Below are 20,734 nucleotides of genomic sequence, written 5' to 3'. Positions count from 1 at the left end.
AGTTAGTGAGTCTATCGTGATATTCTGCAACGCATATGAAGTTGATGTTAATGTGTTCAACACGAATGTGTGTCAAACCTTTTACAATGCCTCTGTTAAGCGCATGCCAACAAGTCGAAACACACGCCTGAGCAAGAAATTAATCGTTTCTGGAAAGAAGCTAAACTGAAGTTCACCGACAAGAATTCTCTTAGAGTGTATACAAATCAAGAGATTGAAAAGCACCGTAATCATACTGTTCAAAGGAAGGTACAAACATTGTTGTCTTTCCTGTGCAAAGTAATAAGAGAAGTTTCGAGACATTTAATGAATGTAATATACCAGTAAGAGGTCAGTTCTTTAAGGAACCGTCAAAACGGGTGTATTGTATTCGCAGAGCATTGTCTCTGTCTGACTGTCCAAATTCTACTCAGAGTTGGCATGTTTAAAATAAATTGTTTTTAATCACTTGTTAAAAGCACTAACACAGTTTATAAATAAAACATGGTTTTTATTAATGTGTTTTAATTATTCTTAAAACAAATAAAAAATTAAATTTTACTTATTTTTATCCGACTAGGGTAAGCCTCAAGTGGGATGGAGGGAGGGGAGAGGGTACACCACGTCTCACCAAGGGGGCAGGGAGGCCAAAAGAAAAGATGTCACATAGTTAGTGGACTCCCCCTAAGGATAACTGAATTTTCATTCCTTTATTGACATCACAAGAAAGTACATGCGACAGTTTGTTTCTTACAAACAACTTGAAACGAAGTTAAGGAAAAATAATACAAATGCAAGTAGTGAAGGAAATAAACTAACTCATTTCAGCTCAATTGGAATGTTCTGAAAATGCTGATAATTCAGTATCTGTTGGTGATGCAACGCGGTCTTGCGAAACCGCAGCCGACTGTTTTGTTGCGGACGCGCTTCTTTTAGGATGATGCTGTTGAGACGGCATCTGTCCTAACTGAGGAGCTGCAGGTTGGTTGTAAAAATTCCCAAACGTATGTAGCAATGGAAAGTATCCCGGACTTCCTGGATGCACCGGTACATGTTGCAAAGGTGATTGGTAAGGTGCATAAAAACCGTGAATTGTCTGTGATCTTGAGATTCGGATGCGCTGAAGTAGCCGTAAGGCCTCTACACGGAACTCCAGTTTTTGATCCGTATCAAAACTTCGAAGAGTGGGCAACAAGGAATCGAGGAATGATTTGTCTTCGTCCTCAGTAGAGGGGCCACGAGCAGCTGTACTATCCAGAAAGTTCGCATCAGGGTCAGGTTTGATACTTCCGTTTATTTTCCTCCGTGTAGCTGCTGAGCCCACTGAGGGCTGGTCCGGTGTTAATGGGTCATCTGATGCTATTTGATTATCCGCGTTGTCTTCTGCCAGGGATAATTCCAAAGCCTGCTCCACGTACTCCATACCGTCTTCCTGCAGACTTGGAACTGGGTCCGGAATTGAATCCCTTGATTCTAAAACTGGATCCAAAAAACCCAGCTGGTCGGCATAAACATATTTAAATCTTTTTAATGCTACCGAACCAGGTTTCCTCACTTTCTTTGTGTATTTGCGGTAGTAGTCCCTGATATTACGCCATTTTTGTTGAGCCTTCTGGCCTGAAAAAGTAAAGAAAAGAGTCGGTAAATTAACATCAAAAATAAAATATTTAACACGACAAAACTTTTAACAGAAAATATTATTGTACCTACAAAATTTCTCAGATTGTTGAGATGTTATACGAGTATTCGCTATAGGGGATCCTTGGTCTCCGATAAGGCGTTAGAGTAATAATGTAATTATGATTTATTTCATTTGTTACTTCAGTTACCATTGCTGTTGTGAAAATCTTCACCACAATGAAAAAACCTGTAATACGCCATCACCATACCTAACATGAAAGCATCTGTTTTATCGTAGATGCCTTTGTTGTTTGTTGTTTTTATTGTTTTTTTTTTAAGTTCGGAAACTGATTTGATGCAGATTATCACGCTGATTTATCCTCTAAAAGCCTCTTTATCTCTGCGACCTACGTCCATTTGAATTTGCTTTCTGTGATCTCCGCCTCTACAATATTTATCGCCCCCCTTTCCCATCCCCTACCTCCATTACCGCACTTCCATCTGGTACGCGAAAGAACTGGGACGTGGTTGCTCGGTATGTCAAGAGCTCAACATTGCGTCGGTCATCCGTTGCATTCAGCTAATCGATACATTAAGTGCATATCGGTCAGCTCTTCATCAGAACACCTATCCGTATTGCTGTGTATCACTGTTAACGTACAAGCAACACTACGGTAAAACATTCCCGAACAGAACCTAGCAGTACTTCAGAGCGAGAAGTCAAATAAGCATTACCGTTGTCAACAGCACGCACCGTGAGTGAATGGAACAACTTTTGTTTCCGAATAAGACACACAACGCGCACCGTCTACATTTGCCCTGTTGTGCGGAGGTTTTCTAGCAATACAGTTACAAAGATAAATGTGTGCAAAAAATCAAACAAAATTCAGTTACTCTGCAACAGCCCACCAGAGACCAGTGATCACTTACGGTAACATGGAATGTATCACTGAAAAATCTCCGAAATTTCGTCGGTGAAGTTTTGATCGGATAGTTACGGACAAAGCACTGTGTCGAGCAATGTGATGCTGCTTGTATGGCAAATTTGGCTTGATTTGACCGACGAGACGTGGAAGGATGCAGCAAGTGGAATTCGAAACAATAGGCAGAGTGGAAATGTCAAATGTTCTAGTAAGTGCCAAATCTCGGATTTATCAGAAGAATAAAAAAGTAGTACTTCTTTTTGTGCGTGGCTATTTGTATCCAGAAAAATTGATGGCTCTGAGCACTATGGGACTCAACTGCTGAGGTCATTAGTCCCCTAGAACTTAGAACTAGTTAAACCTAACTAACCTAAGGACATCACAAACATCCATGCCCGAGGCAGGATTCGAACCTGCGACCGTAGCGGTCTTGCGGTTCCAGACTGCAGCGCCTTTAACCGCACGGCCACTTCGGCCGGCAGAAAAATTGAGAAAATTTAGAATTATTCTACTCACCTCATCATTGCAAAAAACAAGGAGACACATTAGTAAATAAGTACACTGTCATGGCACATTAGTTGACCACCTGTCAAAAGCCTGAATAACAACCTTTTGGAGTGCGGACCGCTGTGAGACAAGCGGGAAAAGAATGAGTAAGGTTCTAGTAGCTATCGACAGGGATGTGGAGCTATGCTGACTGCAGTGCCATGGTGAGCTGCGCTAGGTTTCTCGGTTGAGGATCGATGACGTGAACAGCCCCATCGAGGTTGTCCCACTGATTCTGGATGAGGTTTAAATCCGGTGAGTTTGGTGGCTAGGGGAGTACGGTAAACACATCCTGGTGCTCTTCGAACGACGCACGTTCACTGCGAACTGTGTGATACGTGGTATTTTCCTGCTGGTAGACGCCATCGTGACGAGGAAAAACAAACTGCATGTGGCAGTAGAAATGCTCCCAAGCCGAGATGAATACATGTGTGTCCTCCAGAATAACGAAAACATTCCCCAGACCCGCTCCTTCCTCCGGCCTGGATCCTTGCGACTATTGTTGCAGGGTGTTTGCTTACAGACGTTTCACGGCGTACACACCAACAGCCATCTGTACGATGGAGTATAAAACTCAATGAACGTCCAGCCGCCGTTCAACTCTGTCACCTATATGAAGATGGTCGGACATGTCCGAAAGAACAGATACCATCTTCATATAATTAAGGCTAACCGGCCATTGACCTTCCTCTTCTGTGCTGGATGCACTCGCATTGGCCGAACTCTTACGGGACTCGGTAAGATTGTCTGCCGCGAGTAATGAGTGTAATGGGCAGGGGCACTACGAATGTAGTGTGTGGACATGAAGTTGGGAACGTGGGTCTCCAAGGGAGCGTGCAAGGGATAAATCCCTGCAGTGGCACTATCCTCAGTGCTCTCGATGGCTCAGATGGATAGAGCGTCTGCCATGTACCCAGGAGATCCCGGGTTCGAGTCCCAGTGGGGGCACACATTTTCAACTGTCCCCGTTGATGTATATCAGCTCCTGTCGACAGCTTAGGGTCTTGATTTAACTATCAGTTCCTGTCACATATGGCCCGTGATGCATCGGCGCAAATTTTGGATAGCCCTTATTGCCATGCACGATATGGTTTAACCACGACGGCACGCGAACAGTTTACAGACTTAGCCATTTCGGAATTGTTTCCTCTCTTGGCCAGAAAGCCAACAATCATGCCCTTTTGGACGTCAGATAAGTCGCTCCGTTTCCGCATTACAATTATTGTACAGTTTTCCGTTGTCCAGTGACATGCTTTATATTCTCGTCATTGCCACTGCTTCCAGCCACCGTCTGTGATCGATTATTGGAGGTAGACGTCGAACGTAGGCGGCGCTCATAGTAATGTGACTCGATCGCGTAATTTATTGAGAACGTTCCAGGTGCCGTACCGGGAAAGTGACTGGTTCTGTATGCCAATAAGGAAGTTTTGTTTCAAGCGGTAGTAATACTGAGGCACAATATTTTATTTGTGATAATACAAGTACAGAAATACGGCAATAATGTTTTAACTAGCTGAACTGCTGTCAACAGAACCCACTTCTCACATCCTTTAAATTTTTTACACGAGAATAAGAAAACTAATTTCAAGAAAAAGTCTCTCGGTACTGAAATCTTCATCTTTCACAACTCCATCCTTGGGATCGAATATTGCCAAGTGTACTATAGAACTCACTGTGCTGTTAAGGAAATTGGAAATGAAATGATCGTATGGCATTTTTGGCCGGGAGGCCCATGCGGGGGGAGCCGGCCGCCAATTTGTGGTAAGTTCCTACGGGGCGAAACTGCTGAGGTGATCGATCCCTAGGCTTACACAGTACTTAATCCAACTTTAACTTACGCGAAGGACAACACACACACCCATGCCCGAGGGAGGACTCAAACCTCAGATGGGGGGAGCCGCGCGAACCGTCGCAAGGCGCCCTAGACGGCACGGGCTATCCCGCGCGGTTCGCTGTTAAGGAAGCAATGGCAAGTCTTTCTGTTTTGCAACCGATACGCATGATTGATCTTTCAGATGAAGCACGGCATGGCATACATCAGCCGTGATCTTTACTCTGTTGGATATACACAGACGTTTCTCCATTCTTCTGTTTCAGTGTAAAGGTTATTAATAGTTGTTTGAGAGGCATGAGTAAGAGACACTGATCACACCACATTTTTACATCTTACACGTCTGCATTGACATCAGTGTTCCAGAAGCATCTTTAAAAATCAGAACAATCGTGTGCATGCACTGGAATTAAACGAAATGAGTTCACACCTGTAAATAACTTAACAGTCTTCTGTAAACCATGCGGAAGAAAGACTTGGAATTCCAGAAGAAGGCGCTGCTTGGCACAAAGACCGTTTACCGTGTAGGAATGAGTGTCTGAAAAATTTTCTCCGTGATTTGACACTCTGGGAACAAGTCGAGAGACATGCAACTAGTACCGAGGACACAATAGCGATGAAAACGCGTTTTGCGAAGAAATGGTACGTAGAATTTTAACACTCCACTATTCATACGCCTTGTTCGTAGACTGTTAACACTCCACTATTCATATGAATGTTTTGTATCATGTAAGAGCAAACATCGTGAAACTCTTCCGTTTATTTTATCTACTAGCGAATCCGGCAATGCTTCGCAAGTGGTAAATATTTACGGGAACAGGATATGCGTCCTAATCTCCTTGGCCCCTCCTCCTGCGCCTCTATTTCCTCTCCCCTCCTCCTCCCCCTTTGTGCCTATCCATCTCCTCCTTCCCCCTCTCTGTATCAGTTTCTCTGCCCCGCCCCCCCTCCTCCTCCACTCATCTTCCCATCTCTCTCCGACCTTGGACCTTATTCATTGTTATTGCAAATTCATATTCTGTAGTAGTATTCCAATCATAAGCCGATTATCGGTAACTACAACTTTCCTATTTTGTGTGAAAACCGACTGTGTGGAAGAAAACAGCACATTAATGTGTATCCAATTTTTGTTTAAAAATATATACAGGGTAGAGCAAGCCTTTAATGTTTATTTTTCCCTGGGCGGCAGGTCAGGTATGCAAGCGTGGACGCAATACGGCTAGTCTGTACTGACAGCCAACATCCACTTAGTGCTGCACTTACGACCGTGCAGAAAACATCAGATAGTAAATGGCTCTGAGCACTTTGCGACTTAACTTCTGAGGTCATCAGTCGCCTAGAACTTAGAACTAATTAAACCTAACTAACCTAAGGACATCACACACATCCATGCCCGAGGCAGGACTCGAACCTGCGACCGTAGCGGTCGCTCGGCTCCAGACTGTAGCGCCGAGAACCGCACGGCCACTCCGGCCGGCATCAGATAATATATTACATGAGTTGTCTGCGGGAATACTATTAGACACAGAGAAAAAACAAGTAACACGCTATAGTGAGTACATATTAAGGAACCACAGACCAGAGTATCTGCGCTTAATACCCGTAACACTCTGTATAAGGAAAAAGAAAACATATGGGAGAACAATTTGCGTAATGGTTTAAATGCCCTGCTATTGTAGTTGAAACTGATTCCGAGAAGGAAAACAAAAACACACATTTTAACAACAGTGCACACCACAGCATTTTATTTCTCACATTCGGTTTTAACAAGAAATCTGTACTTTGTTTAAAAGACGTTTAGAGCATCGTGACTAAATCTTAAGTAAATCGGTCAAGAAGTTTTCGAGCGTTTTGCCAACACCGTTTCCCTATTATTTATTATATACTGTATAATGTATACGAGTATAGCCTATGTTTTGGGTTGGCAGGAGAGCCAACACCGTGTTACTAGAGGCCGAAAGGCACGCGTTTTAGCTCACGCAGGCTGGCGTGAGGTCTGTGACAGGACAAGGAAATTAGAATTTAGAAAAACGGACGTAGCTGGTGGAATACTTAACTTTAATCCATTAATAATGAACGTCGGTCTTGACGGTACATGATTCATAATGTCAATAGTAACTGGTAATGGCGCCTTGCTAGGTCGTAGCAAATGACGTAGCTGAAGGCTATGCTAACTATCGTCTCGGCAAATGAGAGCGTATTTTGTCAGTGAACTATCGCTAGCAAAGTCGGTTGTACAACTGGGGCGAGTGCTAGGAAGTCTCTCTAGACCTGCCGTGTGGCGGCGCTCGGTCTGCAATCACTGATAGTGGCGACACGCGGGTCCGACGTATACTAACGGACCGCGGCCGATTTAAAGGCTACCACCTAGCAAGTGTGGTGTCTGGCGGTGACACCACAGCCTATGTCTGTCTAAACGTTTATTAGAGTAATAAATAAAAATTTGAAGTAAATCTATCAATAATTTTTCGAGATTTTTGCTATCAACGTTTCACGGGTATAAAACGCCTTCACGACAGGCGTCCAACCTATCTTTGCGATGTACAGTCGGAGTTCAGAATGTGAAACGTCCCCTTAGAACAATTATACAAGACTGTGCTTAACCTGACACACAGTATTTTGTTAGCGCAACGCAATCTGACTTTCAAAAATCCCTACAAAAGAATGGCCCTGACTAACATTAAACTATACCTTTCACAAATCACTTACCTCACAAAAATCTTCGCTGCTCAAGCTACTCCAATACAGCGAGCGCCACTACTGCCAGCTAAATAAAAGATTCAAACTACTGAAAGCACTAACTACTGATAGGGATAGTTAGCAAATGAAAGATATTAATAGAGAACAAACAATGTATTTACCTTAATATTATCACAAGTCATAATATATATATCAGTTCATGACAAATTACAAACCTCCGCCATCTCTCTCCCCACATCCACCACTGCTGGCGGCTCACCTCCAACTGCGCAATTCTACGCGCTGTTCACATCCAGCTGCCGCTGCCCAACACAACAATGGCAGACAACAATGCAAACTACCCACAGACTGCACACAGCACAGCCAGTGATTTTTCATACAGAGGTGGCGTTACCAATAAAAAAAACCTAAACAGCCTACTTACAAATGTCATTGTTATTAATATATGGTTTTAGTCACCTTTTCTGTCTCTATACTATGTGGACATTGTTGCTTTTAGAAGAGGGATGAGCTCTCGGATCTTCCCATAGATGCTCCTGCAGCTAAGTAGCACTATACTCACATTCTTTTTTCCGATGTACGATGACGAATGCTTTTCTGTGTGATTATTGGAGCTGCTGTTCTTCCCTCTCTGAAGACAGAACATTTATCGGGCCTGTGGATTAATTTCTGTGCCCTAAATCCCCTACATTTGCACGCCACTCATAATGCACACCTAACCTATTAAGAGAGGTCCTGCAATTCTGTAACTTAAAGGGGCGGTCATACAAATCTGCAACCAAGTTCGTCACAGGGAAAACAGGAAACGATAATGAGCATTTTTAGTAATTTTTTTAATTACGTTGTCCTTGTTTGCTTACTAGTTGTGATCTGTCTGAAATATTCTTACCGACTACAAGCACTGTAACTATTCGCAAGATATGTCATGGATAGGAGTTGGGGGAATCGCGTGCCTTCCGTGATTGGTCCGTAACGCAATTTCTGTTCGTGTACACTGCAAATGTCTACTGTATTTTTTGATACGCAAGTAGATAAAAGGAAAGTGAGTACGTTGGGGTCACACTCGCCTACAATAAGGATAGGAAAAGTGACGCACGAAACTGCTTCCAGTATCTCTCACATTACCCGAACATCTGATGAAGAATCTTAGAACATATTCTGAGCTCATACGTAATGAGATATTTGTAACAAAACATGCCAATCAGCATGAATTCATAAAATATTGGTCATGTGAAACCCAACTCGCAGTTTTCTCACATGACTTCTTGAGAAATATAAGTCAAGGTAGTCAGATAAAAGCAGTATTTGTCGACTTCAAAAAAGCATTCGACACAATATCACACTAACAATTATCAACGAAATTACGATGATATAGGGTAACAATCGGAATTTGTAACTGTATTGAGGATTTTATGGGAGGGAAGATGCAGCATGTTACATTTGATGAAAAGTCTTTGGACAGATGTAGAAGTAACTAGTAGAAGTAATTTAAAGCGTGCCTCAGGGAATTGTATTGGAGCCTTGCTATACATGTTGTATATTAATGAGCTGGCAGACAATATTAATAATAATTTAAGACGTTTTGTAGATGATTCAGTTATCTCGGAGGGATGATCCAACTCACTGGACAAAAAATTACTCACCCCTAGAAAAATCATTACAAGCGTCATTTAACACCACGTAATTCCGCCCCTGGACTCTATAGCTACCTGGATTCGATTAGGAAATGAGGCAACAACGTTGTACAAATACGTCACATTCAGGCTAAACCGATCGCAGAGGATTTAATCGCGCAGTTCCACGAAATTGCGGTGATGCCGATGTCGATGTCTTCACCGCTGTTCCAACATGCCCACAGATTTTCTACGGAGTTCAAATCAAGTGATTTTACATTCCATTCGAGATGTAATAGGGTGGAGGAATGTTCAGAAAACCTGTCTCACATTCTTCCAGCCCTACGATTTTGCTGTCGTCGTCCGGGAAAGTAGCGGCATCAGTAGCATAGGCCTATTCGTCATGCAAATGTTGACTGAAAGGCAGCACCTGATTATCATTCAGAAGGTTTAAGTAACTATGCTGGTTCATGATAGTGTTCATCTCAGTGCCATATCCGGTTTGCAGCTGACCTTGCACACATTCAGGATGAAATGCTTCGTTTGGTCCTCGGTGCACTCGACGAGTGTCACTTGAATCTAAGTAAAAACGTGATTCATCAGACAGCATTACGTTCCGCCAGTCAGCTAACGTCCGCTTCCGACGACATCTGGTCCACAGAAGACGTGCAGCTTTATGTGCCTGTATGAACAATGGCGTGTTGCGAGGCGACCGACTCAAATCTTCATTGCGTGCAGTTCCCGTCGCAATTTTCTCTTGCTAACGGGCTGGGATGGGCCTCCATTTACTGTCTGCAGCAATCCCTGTCGGGTTGGGAAGCTATTTTGATTCACAAGCCGTGAAACGCATCTCTGGTCCCTCCCAGTCAGCATCTCTTTCCGATAATTCGAACGTCGTACTGCTTATAGACACGTGAACAGTCTGCCGTGAAACATGAACAAATCCAGCAACTTCACGCACCTTATAGCAATGGGACGGCTAAACACAACTGCCTCTTTTTGCTACTGTCACGTCCTTACATTTACCCACGTTGACGTACAATGTCCGCATGAAACATAAATGCCGCACTGATCGCTGCTTTCGTATGCTTATGTAGAGGCGATTTAACACGTGATTCGATCGCTGCGACATCTGTAAAGGGTTAATGATGCAACTGTGTGTACGGACTGGGGTGACTAAAGTTCTCTCCGCTGAGTTTGTGTAGTACTTTGGCTTAACCGTAGATGGCAGGACAATCACTAGAAGTGTTATCCATGGCCAGTACATCCCATTTTCCCAACTAATGTCATTACGTGAGCGAACAACATGGAGTGTGGTCATCAAGAATAGCGCCTGATGACGTGATTTCTGGGGAAGGAGGCTGTAAACACCGCAGATACCCATAGGCGATTGATGACAGTGTGTGCACCGTCACAAGTGCCCTTGCAACACGACAGCGCTCGTCCCCATACGAATCTGAAAACCACGGTTTCCATCGCTGGAATGGGATTCCAGGTACCGCCACATGCATTCTATTCTCCTGACTTGGCTCCTTCCAGTTACCACCTAATCAGGGATACGAAGAAACCTCTGTGCAGACACCGTTTCGCAGACTTCCAGGAGCTGTTAGCTGTCCTGCGATGGATGCTAAACTCCAGATATGTTGTTTGAGGAGGGCCTACAGAAGTTAAAGGGGCTGAGGCAGGCGAATATGGTGGGTGTGGCAGTTCCTGAACGCCATTTCAGCGATGGCAGCCGTGGTTTTCCGATTAGTGTGTGGCAGTGCACACTCTCCACACACTGCCACCAATCGTCTGTGAATATCTGCATTGGTTACACCCTCCTTCCACAGAAGCCACATCGTCCAGCAGTGAACCTGATGATCGGACTCCATGTCTGCTCACGTAATGACACCAGTTGAGAAAATGGGCTGTATTGTGCAGGGATATCACTTCTAGTGATTGTCCTGCAATCTGCAGTTAGGCCAAAGTACTACAGTCTACACACTTGCAACTGTAATGATGAGTCAAATGGTGTTCTATGAATGTTGGGTAAAGATGAAGTGTAAATGATTAAGGAATGCCCCTTGTACACTGAGGTAAAAAAAAAAAAAAAAAAAAAAAATTTCAGAGTGGTGCACAATCAGTCATCTCTTGCAAGTAACTCGGAGTAACAATTTGTAGGAATATGAATATGTACGATCCCGTAAGCTGGCAAGGAAACATAATCAACTGGACCCCATATTTTAAGGAGAAAAAAGATATGAGCCCCAACAATCAGTCCCGCCGGAAAATTTGGGCCATAATTCTGATAATACGCAGTTATGACCTTCTGAAAGCACAGCTTTTGAACTTCCGCGCAGCGTTCGTTTACGCTTTGCCCCACTACAGTCGCCTAACGCCCGAACGCGAAGTGTTACACAGTGTAGTGAGAAAGGAGTTTGCCATTGGTAACACGCATTCTCCATTGTGTCAGACTGTCCTGTTCCTAACTTGCTTTGGACATTTTTATGTTGCGATACACAAATGGAGTGTAAATGAATCAACCGAATTAATGTGTCATTGAAGAAGCAGCGCAGCACTATTTAATTATTAAAATTGCTCGTTTGCGCTACTTTCTTTGGATTTTGAAAATGGCACTGTTAAAATTAGGTACATCTGCAGGAGATGCGCTGTTCTTCAAAGTGATTGGTACGATTAAAATGTAATTCGGAAATCGTGAAGTTCTTTTTTTTTTAATTTTTCAGTTACTTAGGTTTACACATTTTGATTTTGACGCATATATATAGCTACAGAATATGAGTACAAGAATACTATTAAAATAATATTGAACGTATATGTGCATGAGATTGACATATTACGTACGCAAATTACTTACCATTTTCCGCGTGGAATAAGGTGTTCTCAAACAAGATCTGAAAAGACATCGGCAGACGTGTTCACCTCTCCCCTAATCTTCCCTCGCATTCAACATTTCGAGAATAGGAGCCCTCTTGTTGACAATCACTGTGTGGTACTACGCTCTCAAGTATTACGCGGCCGCAGAGCGGCGGAGAGACAAACAATCGATGCGCGCGAAAGATTAAAAGGTGTACTTTTAGAATCTCATAATAACTGCGTACTATCAGAATCGTAGCCCACTTTCTCCCGCGGGATCAATTGCAGGGGCTAATATCTTGCAAGTGTGCTTTTTGCTACTTGAAATGTGGAGTCAAGTTGTGATTATTATGGCCGAGAATAATCAAGTGTCGGCCGTTGTGACCGAGCGGTTCTAGCCGCTTCAGTCCGGAACCGCGCTGCTGCTACGGTCGCAGGTTGGAATCCTGCCTCGGGCATGGATGTGTGTGATGTCCGTAGGTTAGTTAGGTTTAAGTAGTTCTAAGTCTAACGGACTGATGACCTCAGATGTTAAGTCTCATAGTGCTCAGAGCCATTTGAACCATTTTTGAATAATCAAGTTAGTATGTCTCCATGTGAGTCCCAGGTATCACAAAGACAGACTTCGCTCGTTGGTAAGATACTGGGAAAAGTAATCAGTCTACAAAGCAGATTGCTAAGACAACACACGTCTTTAGCCTCGTTCAAACAGCAAACGGGCATTGTTGCACACAGTGGAGTCTTCCCAGAGTAGAAGAAGGCTGTTGCCGCCGCTAGACCGCCATAGGCCGCGGCAGGCAAGTGTGAGAAATGTCGGAAGAACCCCAAAAAGAAATTGGTCTAGTGCGTGCAAACGTGTTTATGTACGGTACAAGCCATACCGAATATAAAATTGTGTCGAAAAAAGGCGATCAGTCTGGTCCACAAACATAGTAATTTATTCTATGTATTTTAAATATATTCTACCCCACGAATATATTGTTGTATAAAATATAGTTCAACTGATGTAATAATGAGCTTGCACAAGCTTAGACAACAGTTCTACATTCCAAAGTAGACACTAGACGTGTACAAAGTAATAACGTAGTATCATTCTTGAGGATGACTTAATGAAATACTTGGATGTCTAATTACTTTCGCTGTCTATGTTTTGATTAGACACTTAACGAAGCGCATTTAACTTTTCGAATTGTCTACGAGACATACAAAAATAATTCATAAGGCCGCAGTTCCTCGCAGAGACGGTAGAATTAACCATAGCGTTCTAGTTTACTGCGAATATGGTATAACTACATTATTCGTTTCCTCGAAGAGAGTGTAAATAAAATCAGCAGTTGGTCTCTGAGCCGTAAGGCTGCCAAGATTGCGTTTCATAAAGAAAATTCATTGTTGCGGTTGAGAGAAACGAGTAACAACACAGGGGCATGCTATATCCGTTGAAATATGTTAAGGCAATTTCTGTGGACACTGTGAACATGATTTAAAAATACGTTTTCTGTTCCACAGTTACCTACAACTGTGACCAAATCTAATCACACTGATTTGGAACATAATGGAACAAAAATTCAGCAAGACATTGTAATATTTCTGGCTTTTAAAACCTTCGTATTCAGCTACAAGGAGCTCTTCTTTGAGCAGTTTATGGTCAGACAGACCGCTAAATCGTGGTCCTATCCCGCGACTGGCTGCTGTGCTCGGAAGTAGCGTGCCAAAATGATAAACTGTGTTATTAATATTAGAAAAATAAACACTAAAATTACTTGCCTTTCGTATAAAAGTATCTCTCAATAGCAGGCATCGTTCCGTTATTTCAAGAGGGTTAATTACCCGCAGAATAATAAACAATTGTTAAACGGAAAGGCAGACGAAGCACCTCGGAGATCTTCGGGTCACGCCTAACTTGGATGGCAGGCGAGCTGGTTCTGCTGTTAAGATCAGACCTCTACCGCCAGTCGCCGAGGACAGACATGTTGTCTGCTGCGGTCGGTATTGGTTAAGAACTTAATTGGGAATCTCTGGTTTTTTGAGATGTAACTGAGAACTAGTTTGACAGTAATTACGCTAACACGAAGATCATTATTTTGTTTATTCTCTACGAAAATATAAAGAATAGAAATTATTTGTGATTCTGGCCGAGCGGTTCTAGGTGCTTCAGTCCGGAACCGCGCTGCTGCTACGATCGCAGGTTCGAATCCTGCCTCGGGCATGGATGTGTGTCGTTAGGTTAGTTAGGTTTAAGTAGTTCTGAGAAGTCTAGGGGACTGATGACCTTAGATGTTAAGTCCCATAGTGCTTTGAGCCATTAGAACCATTAGTGATTCATAAAGTGGACTATAAGTGTGCAGTTTCTCGTATTCTACTAATAAAAACCGAGTGGCATCCCGTATAAACAAACGAATTCAAAATTTAGTTATTCGTACAATACCAGTTCTCCGCTAACGGTTTCTTACAGCCTCAAGATAACGGATTCACGACCTATGTGCTGTTTTCTGCCCATGGGACAACAACTGTAGAAGAATGCAGGTTGGTGAACATTATTCAGAACTTTTGCATTCCACTCAGGGCGGTGGAAGCACCAAGGCATCTCACGTGTACTGCAGTCTTAGTACAAATTACATCAATAACACGTCGTCTGTGGTAACACACAGGAAGGAATGAAGGACGAAAGTTTTCGTGGGAAGGATTTTATCATACACACGTAAATCCCTTTCGCTATCTCTCTCTCTCTCTCTCTCTCTCTCACTCACACACACACACACACACACACACACACACACACACACACACACACACACACACTTGCCGTACTATTTCTATTAATCATTGGTTGAAAATTACTAAGAGAGAGGCATAAATTTAAAGAAGCAATCGTAGACGACAGGGTGAAAGCGTGTACACACGTTGAAAACACTAAATACAAACATTTAACATCTTCGTGCTTTAATGCAACGCGAGCTAGAAAACGCTGTAATACAGTTTGGAGTTGGATGTAGTGACGATGAGAGTTATCCAAACTCTGTCGATGTTTCAGCCCCCAGATGAGAGATGCGATATGGCAGATGGCGCAGAATCTGGCAGTTGAACCGGAACGTAAGTATATGTCGCGTACAGGTTAAGAAATCCAATACTGTTTTACTGCAACAATTCACTGGAAACAGTGAATTGGTTCAAATGGTTCTGGCACTATGGGACTTAACATGTGAGGTCATCAGTCCCCAAGACTTAGAACTACTTACCTAACTAACCTAAGGACATCAAACACATCCATGCCCGAGGCAGGATTCGAACCTGCGACCGTAGCGGTCGTGCGGTTCCAGACTGAAGCGCCTAGAACCGCTCGGCCACAACGACCGGCGAAACAGTGAAGTATCTAAAAGTAACCATCCGGAGCGACCCAAACTCGAAGGACCACTGAAACCAAACTGTAGAAAAAGCCGATGCCAGCCCCAGATTCATTGGGAGAATCTTAAGGAAAAGTAATTAAGAGGAGGTGTTCGACCGATTGTTGAGTATTGCTCATCTGTATGCTATCTTCACCAAGTTGGATTAGTAGACGAGATAGAGAAGATCCGACTAAGAGCAGCGCGTTTAGTCACGAAACAGTTTAAAAGTCCCAGAACGTAATGGAGACTCTCAACAAACCTGTGTAAGACGCTACAAGAATAGCGTTGAGCAGCGGGGAGAGGTTTCCTGTTTAAATTTCGAGAACGTACGTGGCTTGAAGAGGTTTGCAATAGACTATCTTCTCCCAAATATGTCTCGTGAAACGACGAAGATGAGAAAACCGGAAAAATTTGGACTCTTACGTAGGTTTTCCTTCTGCCCGCGTGCCATTCGCCAAAGGAAAAGGGAAGGAGGGAACAGTTATACCTAAAGTACCGTCCCCCACGCACGGTATACTCTAGAAGTAAAGTATGTACAGCAATCAGTAAGAAACAATATGGGTAGCAATAAGTTAGTTAATTCGAATTCCAGGCATGCGATGTGTACTCTTCAGTTTTCCCAACGTCAGTAATCTTTTGGAACGGAGTGTACTTGCAGTTCCACCTCCCTTAGCAGTGACGCAATGTCTGTCAAGACACACACACACACACACACACACACACACACACACAGGCAGCCTCGCAGCCCAACAACACACACACACACACACACACACACACACACACACACACAGGCAACCTCGCAGCCCAGCGCTATGAAGTTATTTGAGACAATTGTTGCCGGTTCTTGGTGCAGGAACCAAGACTACATGAACGCAACATATTGTGGATTAACTGGATTCACGACCGACACGTAGCCCATGTAAACAATTTTAGCAGATAAATACGTGGGAATATGGGATCGGAGCGATTTAAAGTACAACGATGTAAATGGTGTTGCAGCAGAAACAGTTGCTCGAGACTCAGTGGAAGAATTCGAAGGAAATGTGTAATTCAGCTATGAAGGGGGTAGCTCATAACACTCTCGTTCAGCCAATTCTTGAGCATTCCTCGTGAGTCTGGAATCCTAACCAGGCATTTCTTCCTGCCACATGCTACACCTCGCGAAAAGACGTTATACGAAGCCTTACTGCAGCAGTCCTTCCCACGCACCTTCTGCGAATGGAACAAGAATGGGAATACATCATAAGTGTACACGCAGTACAGTACGTTGCACCATACGCCGTAATGTAGCTTGATGAACATACTGCGTGCTAATTATAAACGTGCAGCTACTCACAGAGATCCAGTGTGGGCTGCTATTATCATATGGCTGGAAAACGTGGTAGATATTCTAATGCGTAAATGCGGAACCGATTTATGCTGGAAAACGATTATTTCCAATTTTAAACCAAGGTGTAAATCTGTCCCTATTAGCATCTCATCGGCGTCTCATATTGAACAAATTGTGTAAGCTGCAGTTAATAGTAACATCACTTGGTTGACCTTTCCTGCCCAGGCCCTGTTCCTAATCCTTTACATATATTTCTATACGACTTTCTTGCATTCGCAGCGCCAGATTTGCGCCTGATGGCTAAAATTGGAACTAATGCTTTCCCTGTTAAATCAGTTCCACACTAACACATTAGCATAGCTACAAAGTTTCGCTGCCATACGATAATTACAGCCAACTCTGGACCTCTGCGAGTAGGTGCATTTTAACTATAACGAGGTAGGTTTCTCAAAACTCACCGCTGATGGCACTTCACAGATTTTTTTAAAAAAAAAAAAAAAAAAAAAAAAAAAAAAAAAAAAAAAAAAAAGAGAGTGAAATATCTTTGTCTAGAATGAATGTAGCAACACTGATTCCGACGAGGCCGTAACGAATAACAAACAGATGACAAACAATACTTACCAACGGATTTCCTTTCAGTCCTCGTATGCTCTTTGAAATCCGGAAACAATTCGCAACAAATGTCGCGCCATGCTGCGTCTTTCTTGTTTCTGTCCTTATAGTCTTCGATCCGTATGTCCCAAATGCAGGGCCTCTTTTCCACCGCCAAAATTAAAATCTCGCCCTCTATTCTCTCTATGTCGAGGGGACACATGGTGTACTTGTACGGTAGTGCCGGCGATAAGAGAGGTTATGTAGCTGACCAGCGCCTGCGTCCAGCCGACCCCTCTCCGCCCAACTGCCGCAGCGGCCGCGGCAGCTGCGCACAGCACGGCGCTGTTGCCGCGCGTTTTCCGCTCCGCCGTGAGCGCCGCAGCCGGCGGGCGGCGACGTTCCGCAGCCGCAGACTCCCCTTCCCCCTCCACCCACGACGCCGCCCCCTGTGACCGCACTTCCCCACCCTGGCTAACTGCCGCATCGACTCCCAGCGCCCTAGCAGTGCGTCGACTCGCCGCGTAGCTGCAGTTCCGCAGACATTCCGCTCGTGACAACCCAGCGTTCTGGGGAGACGACATGTTTGGGGCTCGTGCCCGTGTAACTTTGAAAATCAGTTACATTCCTTTCCTGCCTTCTGTCCCATCTAGCAGGTTTCGAAGTAAAGGCACAGTCACTTGTTAACCTGCCTTGAGGTGAAGACAGTTACTGCATAGCGATATGCACATACACTACTGGCCATTAAAATTGCTTCACCACGAAGACGACGTGCTACAGACGCGAAATTTAACCGACAGGAAGAAGATGCTGTGATATGCAAATGATTAGCTTTTCAGAGCATTCCCACAAGGTTGGCACCGGTGGCGACACCTATAACGTGCTGACATGAGGAAAGTTTCCAAAACCGATTTCTCATATACAAACAGCAGTTGACCGGCGTTGCCTGGTGAAACGTTGTTGTGATGCCTCGTGTAACGAGGAGAAACGCGTACCATCACGTTCCTGACTTTGATAAAGGTCGGATTGTGACCTATCGCGATTGCGGTTTATCGTATCGAGACATTGCTGCTCGCGTTGGTCGAGATCCGATGACTGTTAGCATAATATGGAATCGATGGGTTCAGGAGGATAATACGGAACGCCGTGCTGGATCCCAACGGCCTCGTATCACTAACAGTCCAGATGATAGGCATCTTATCCGCATGGCTGTAACGGATCGTAACAGCCACGTCTCGATCCCTGAGTCAACACATGGGGACGCTTGCAAGACAACAACCATCTGCACGAACAGTTCGACGATGTTTGCAGCAGCATGGACTATCAGCTCGGAGACCATGGCTGCGGTTACCCTTGACGCTGCATCACAGACAGAGGGCTTGCGATGGTGTACTCGACGACGAACCTGGGTGCACGAATGGCAAAACGTCATTTTTTCGGGTGAATCGCGTCTTTGTTTACAGCATCATGATGGTCACATCCGTGTTTCGCGACATCGCGGTGAACGCACATTGGAAGCGTGTATTCGTCATCGCCATACTGTCGTTATCACCCGGCATGATGGTATGGGGTGCCACTGGTTACACGTCTCGGTCACCTCTTGTTCGCATTGACGGCACTTTGAACAGTGGACGTTAAATTTCAGATGTTACAACCCGTGGCTCTACCCTTCATGTTGCAGGTCCTGTACGGGCCTTTCTGAATACAGAAAATGTTCGACTGCTGCCCTGGCCAGCATATTCTCCAGATCTCTCACCAACTGAAAACGTCTGGTCAATTCAATGGTGGCCGAGCAACTGGCTCGTCGCAATACGAGTCAGTACTCTTGATGAACTGTGGTGTTGAAGCTGCATGGGCAGCTGTACCTGTACACGCCATCCAAGCTCTGTTTGGCTCAATGCCCAGGCGTATCGAGGCCGTTATTACTGTCAGAGGTGGTTGTTTTGGGTACTGATTTCCCAGCATCTATGCACCTAAACTGCGTGAAAATGTAATCTCATGTCAGTTCTAGTGTAATATATTTGTCCAATGAATACCCGTTTATCATCTGTATTTCTTCTTGGTGTAGCAATTTTAGTGGCCAGTAGTGTACATAGTAGGCGGTGCTATCGTGTACAGTAGATATAAAACCCCAGTACAATGGCGCAGCTGTTATTTGTACTGAGGTGATTATGTGAAAAGGTTTCCGACGTGGTTATGGCTGCACGACGGGAATTAAGAGACTCAGAACGCGAACTCGTAATTGTAGCTAGACGCGCGTGACCCTTCATTTCGGAAATCCTTAGGAAATTCAACGCGGTGTTAAGAGTGTGTCGAGAGTAGCATATTTCGGGAATTACCTCTCACCACGAGCAACACATTGGCTGACGGCCTTCATTTAACGACCGAGAGCAGCAGCGTTTGCATGAAGCTGTCAGTGCTAACAGACAAGCAACAGCGTGAAATAACCGCAGAAATCAACGATGAACGTATCCGTCAGGACAGTGCGGCGTGAACTGGAGTGAATGAGCTATGGCAGCAGACGACCGACGCGATTGCCTTTGCTAACAGCACGATATCGCCTGCAGCACCTCTCCTGGGTTCGTGGCCATATCGGTTGGATCCTAGATATCGGTTGGATCCTAGACGACTGGAAAACCGTCGCCTGGTCAGATGAGTTCCGATACCAGCTAGTAAGAGCTGATGATAGGGCTCCAGCGTGGTGCAGAACCCACAATGCCATGGGCCCAAGTTGTCAAAAACGCACACTGCAAGCTGGTGGTGGCTTCATAATGGTATGGGCTGTGTTTGATTGGAATGGATTAAACCGACCATTGACTGGAAATGGTTATGTTCAACTACTTGGAGATCATTTGCAGCTATTCATGGACTTCATGCTCCCAAGCAACACTGGAATTTTTATGGATGTCAATGCGACATGGTACTGGGCCAAAATAGTTCGCAGGTGGTTCGAATAACGTTCTCGACAATTCGAGCGAATGATTTGGCCATCGAGATCATCTGACATGAATCCCATCGAACATTTGTGGGGCATAATCGAGAGATCAGTTAATGCATAAATCGTCCACCGGCAACCTTTCGCAATTATGGATGGCTATAGAGACTGCATGGCTCAATATTTCTGCAAGGGACTTCCAACGACTTGTTGACTCCATGCCACGTCGAGGGGCTGTACTACACCGGGTTAAAGGAGGTCTGACACGATGGTAGGAGGGATCCCGTGACCTTCGTCCTCAGTGTATTTTCCGCAAGCAACTGTATAACTTAATACCAATATCGTTGAGTTTCTGTCCTATTTCATTCGCATATTGATCTTGGGAAAATTACTCTACAGACGCCATGATCTCTCTTGTGCTGTT

The 20,734-nt window shown here is 44.3% G+C and overlaps 2 protein-coding genes across 3 annotated transcripts in view; one reads left to right on the top strand and one right to left on the bottom strand.

Moving 5' to 3' along the window:
* Positions 1-20,734, top strand: part of LOC124788028 (ankyrin repeat and BTB/POZ domain-containing protein 2) — a 644,871-nt gene that overhangs the window by 240,564 nt on the left and 383,573 nt on the right. The gene's annotated exons all lie outside the window — the stretch shown is intronic.
* LOC124788029 lies at positions 781-17,671 on the bottom strand. The gene is made up of 2 exons (XM_047255091.1): positions 17,406-17,671; positions 781-1,596 (listed from the first exon to the last, which is right to left on the bottom strand). The coding sequence occupies exons 1-2, from the start codon at positions 17,596-17,598 to the stop codon at positions 809-811; spliced, it is 981 nt and encodes a 326-aa protein (XP_047111047.1). The 5' UTR covers positions 17,599-17,671; the 3' UTR covers positions 781-808.

Source organism: Schistocerca piceifrons, chromosome 3, assembly GCF_021461385.2.
Source record: "Schistocerca piceifrons isolate TAMUIC-IGC-003096 chromosome 3, iqSchPice1.1, whole genome shotgun sequence".
Lineage (NCBI taxonomy): Eukaryota > Metazoa > Arthropoda > Insecta > Orthoptera > Acrididae > Schistocerca > Schistocerca piceifrons.
The sequence above is the reverse complement of the archived record's forward strand: the minus strand, read 5'-3'. Positions and strand labels throughout refer to the sequence as shown.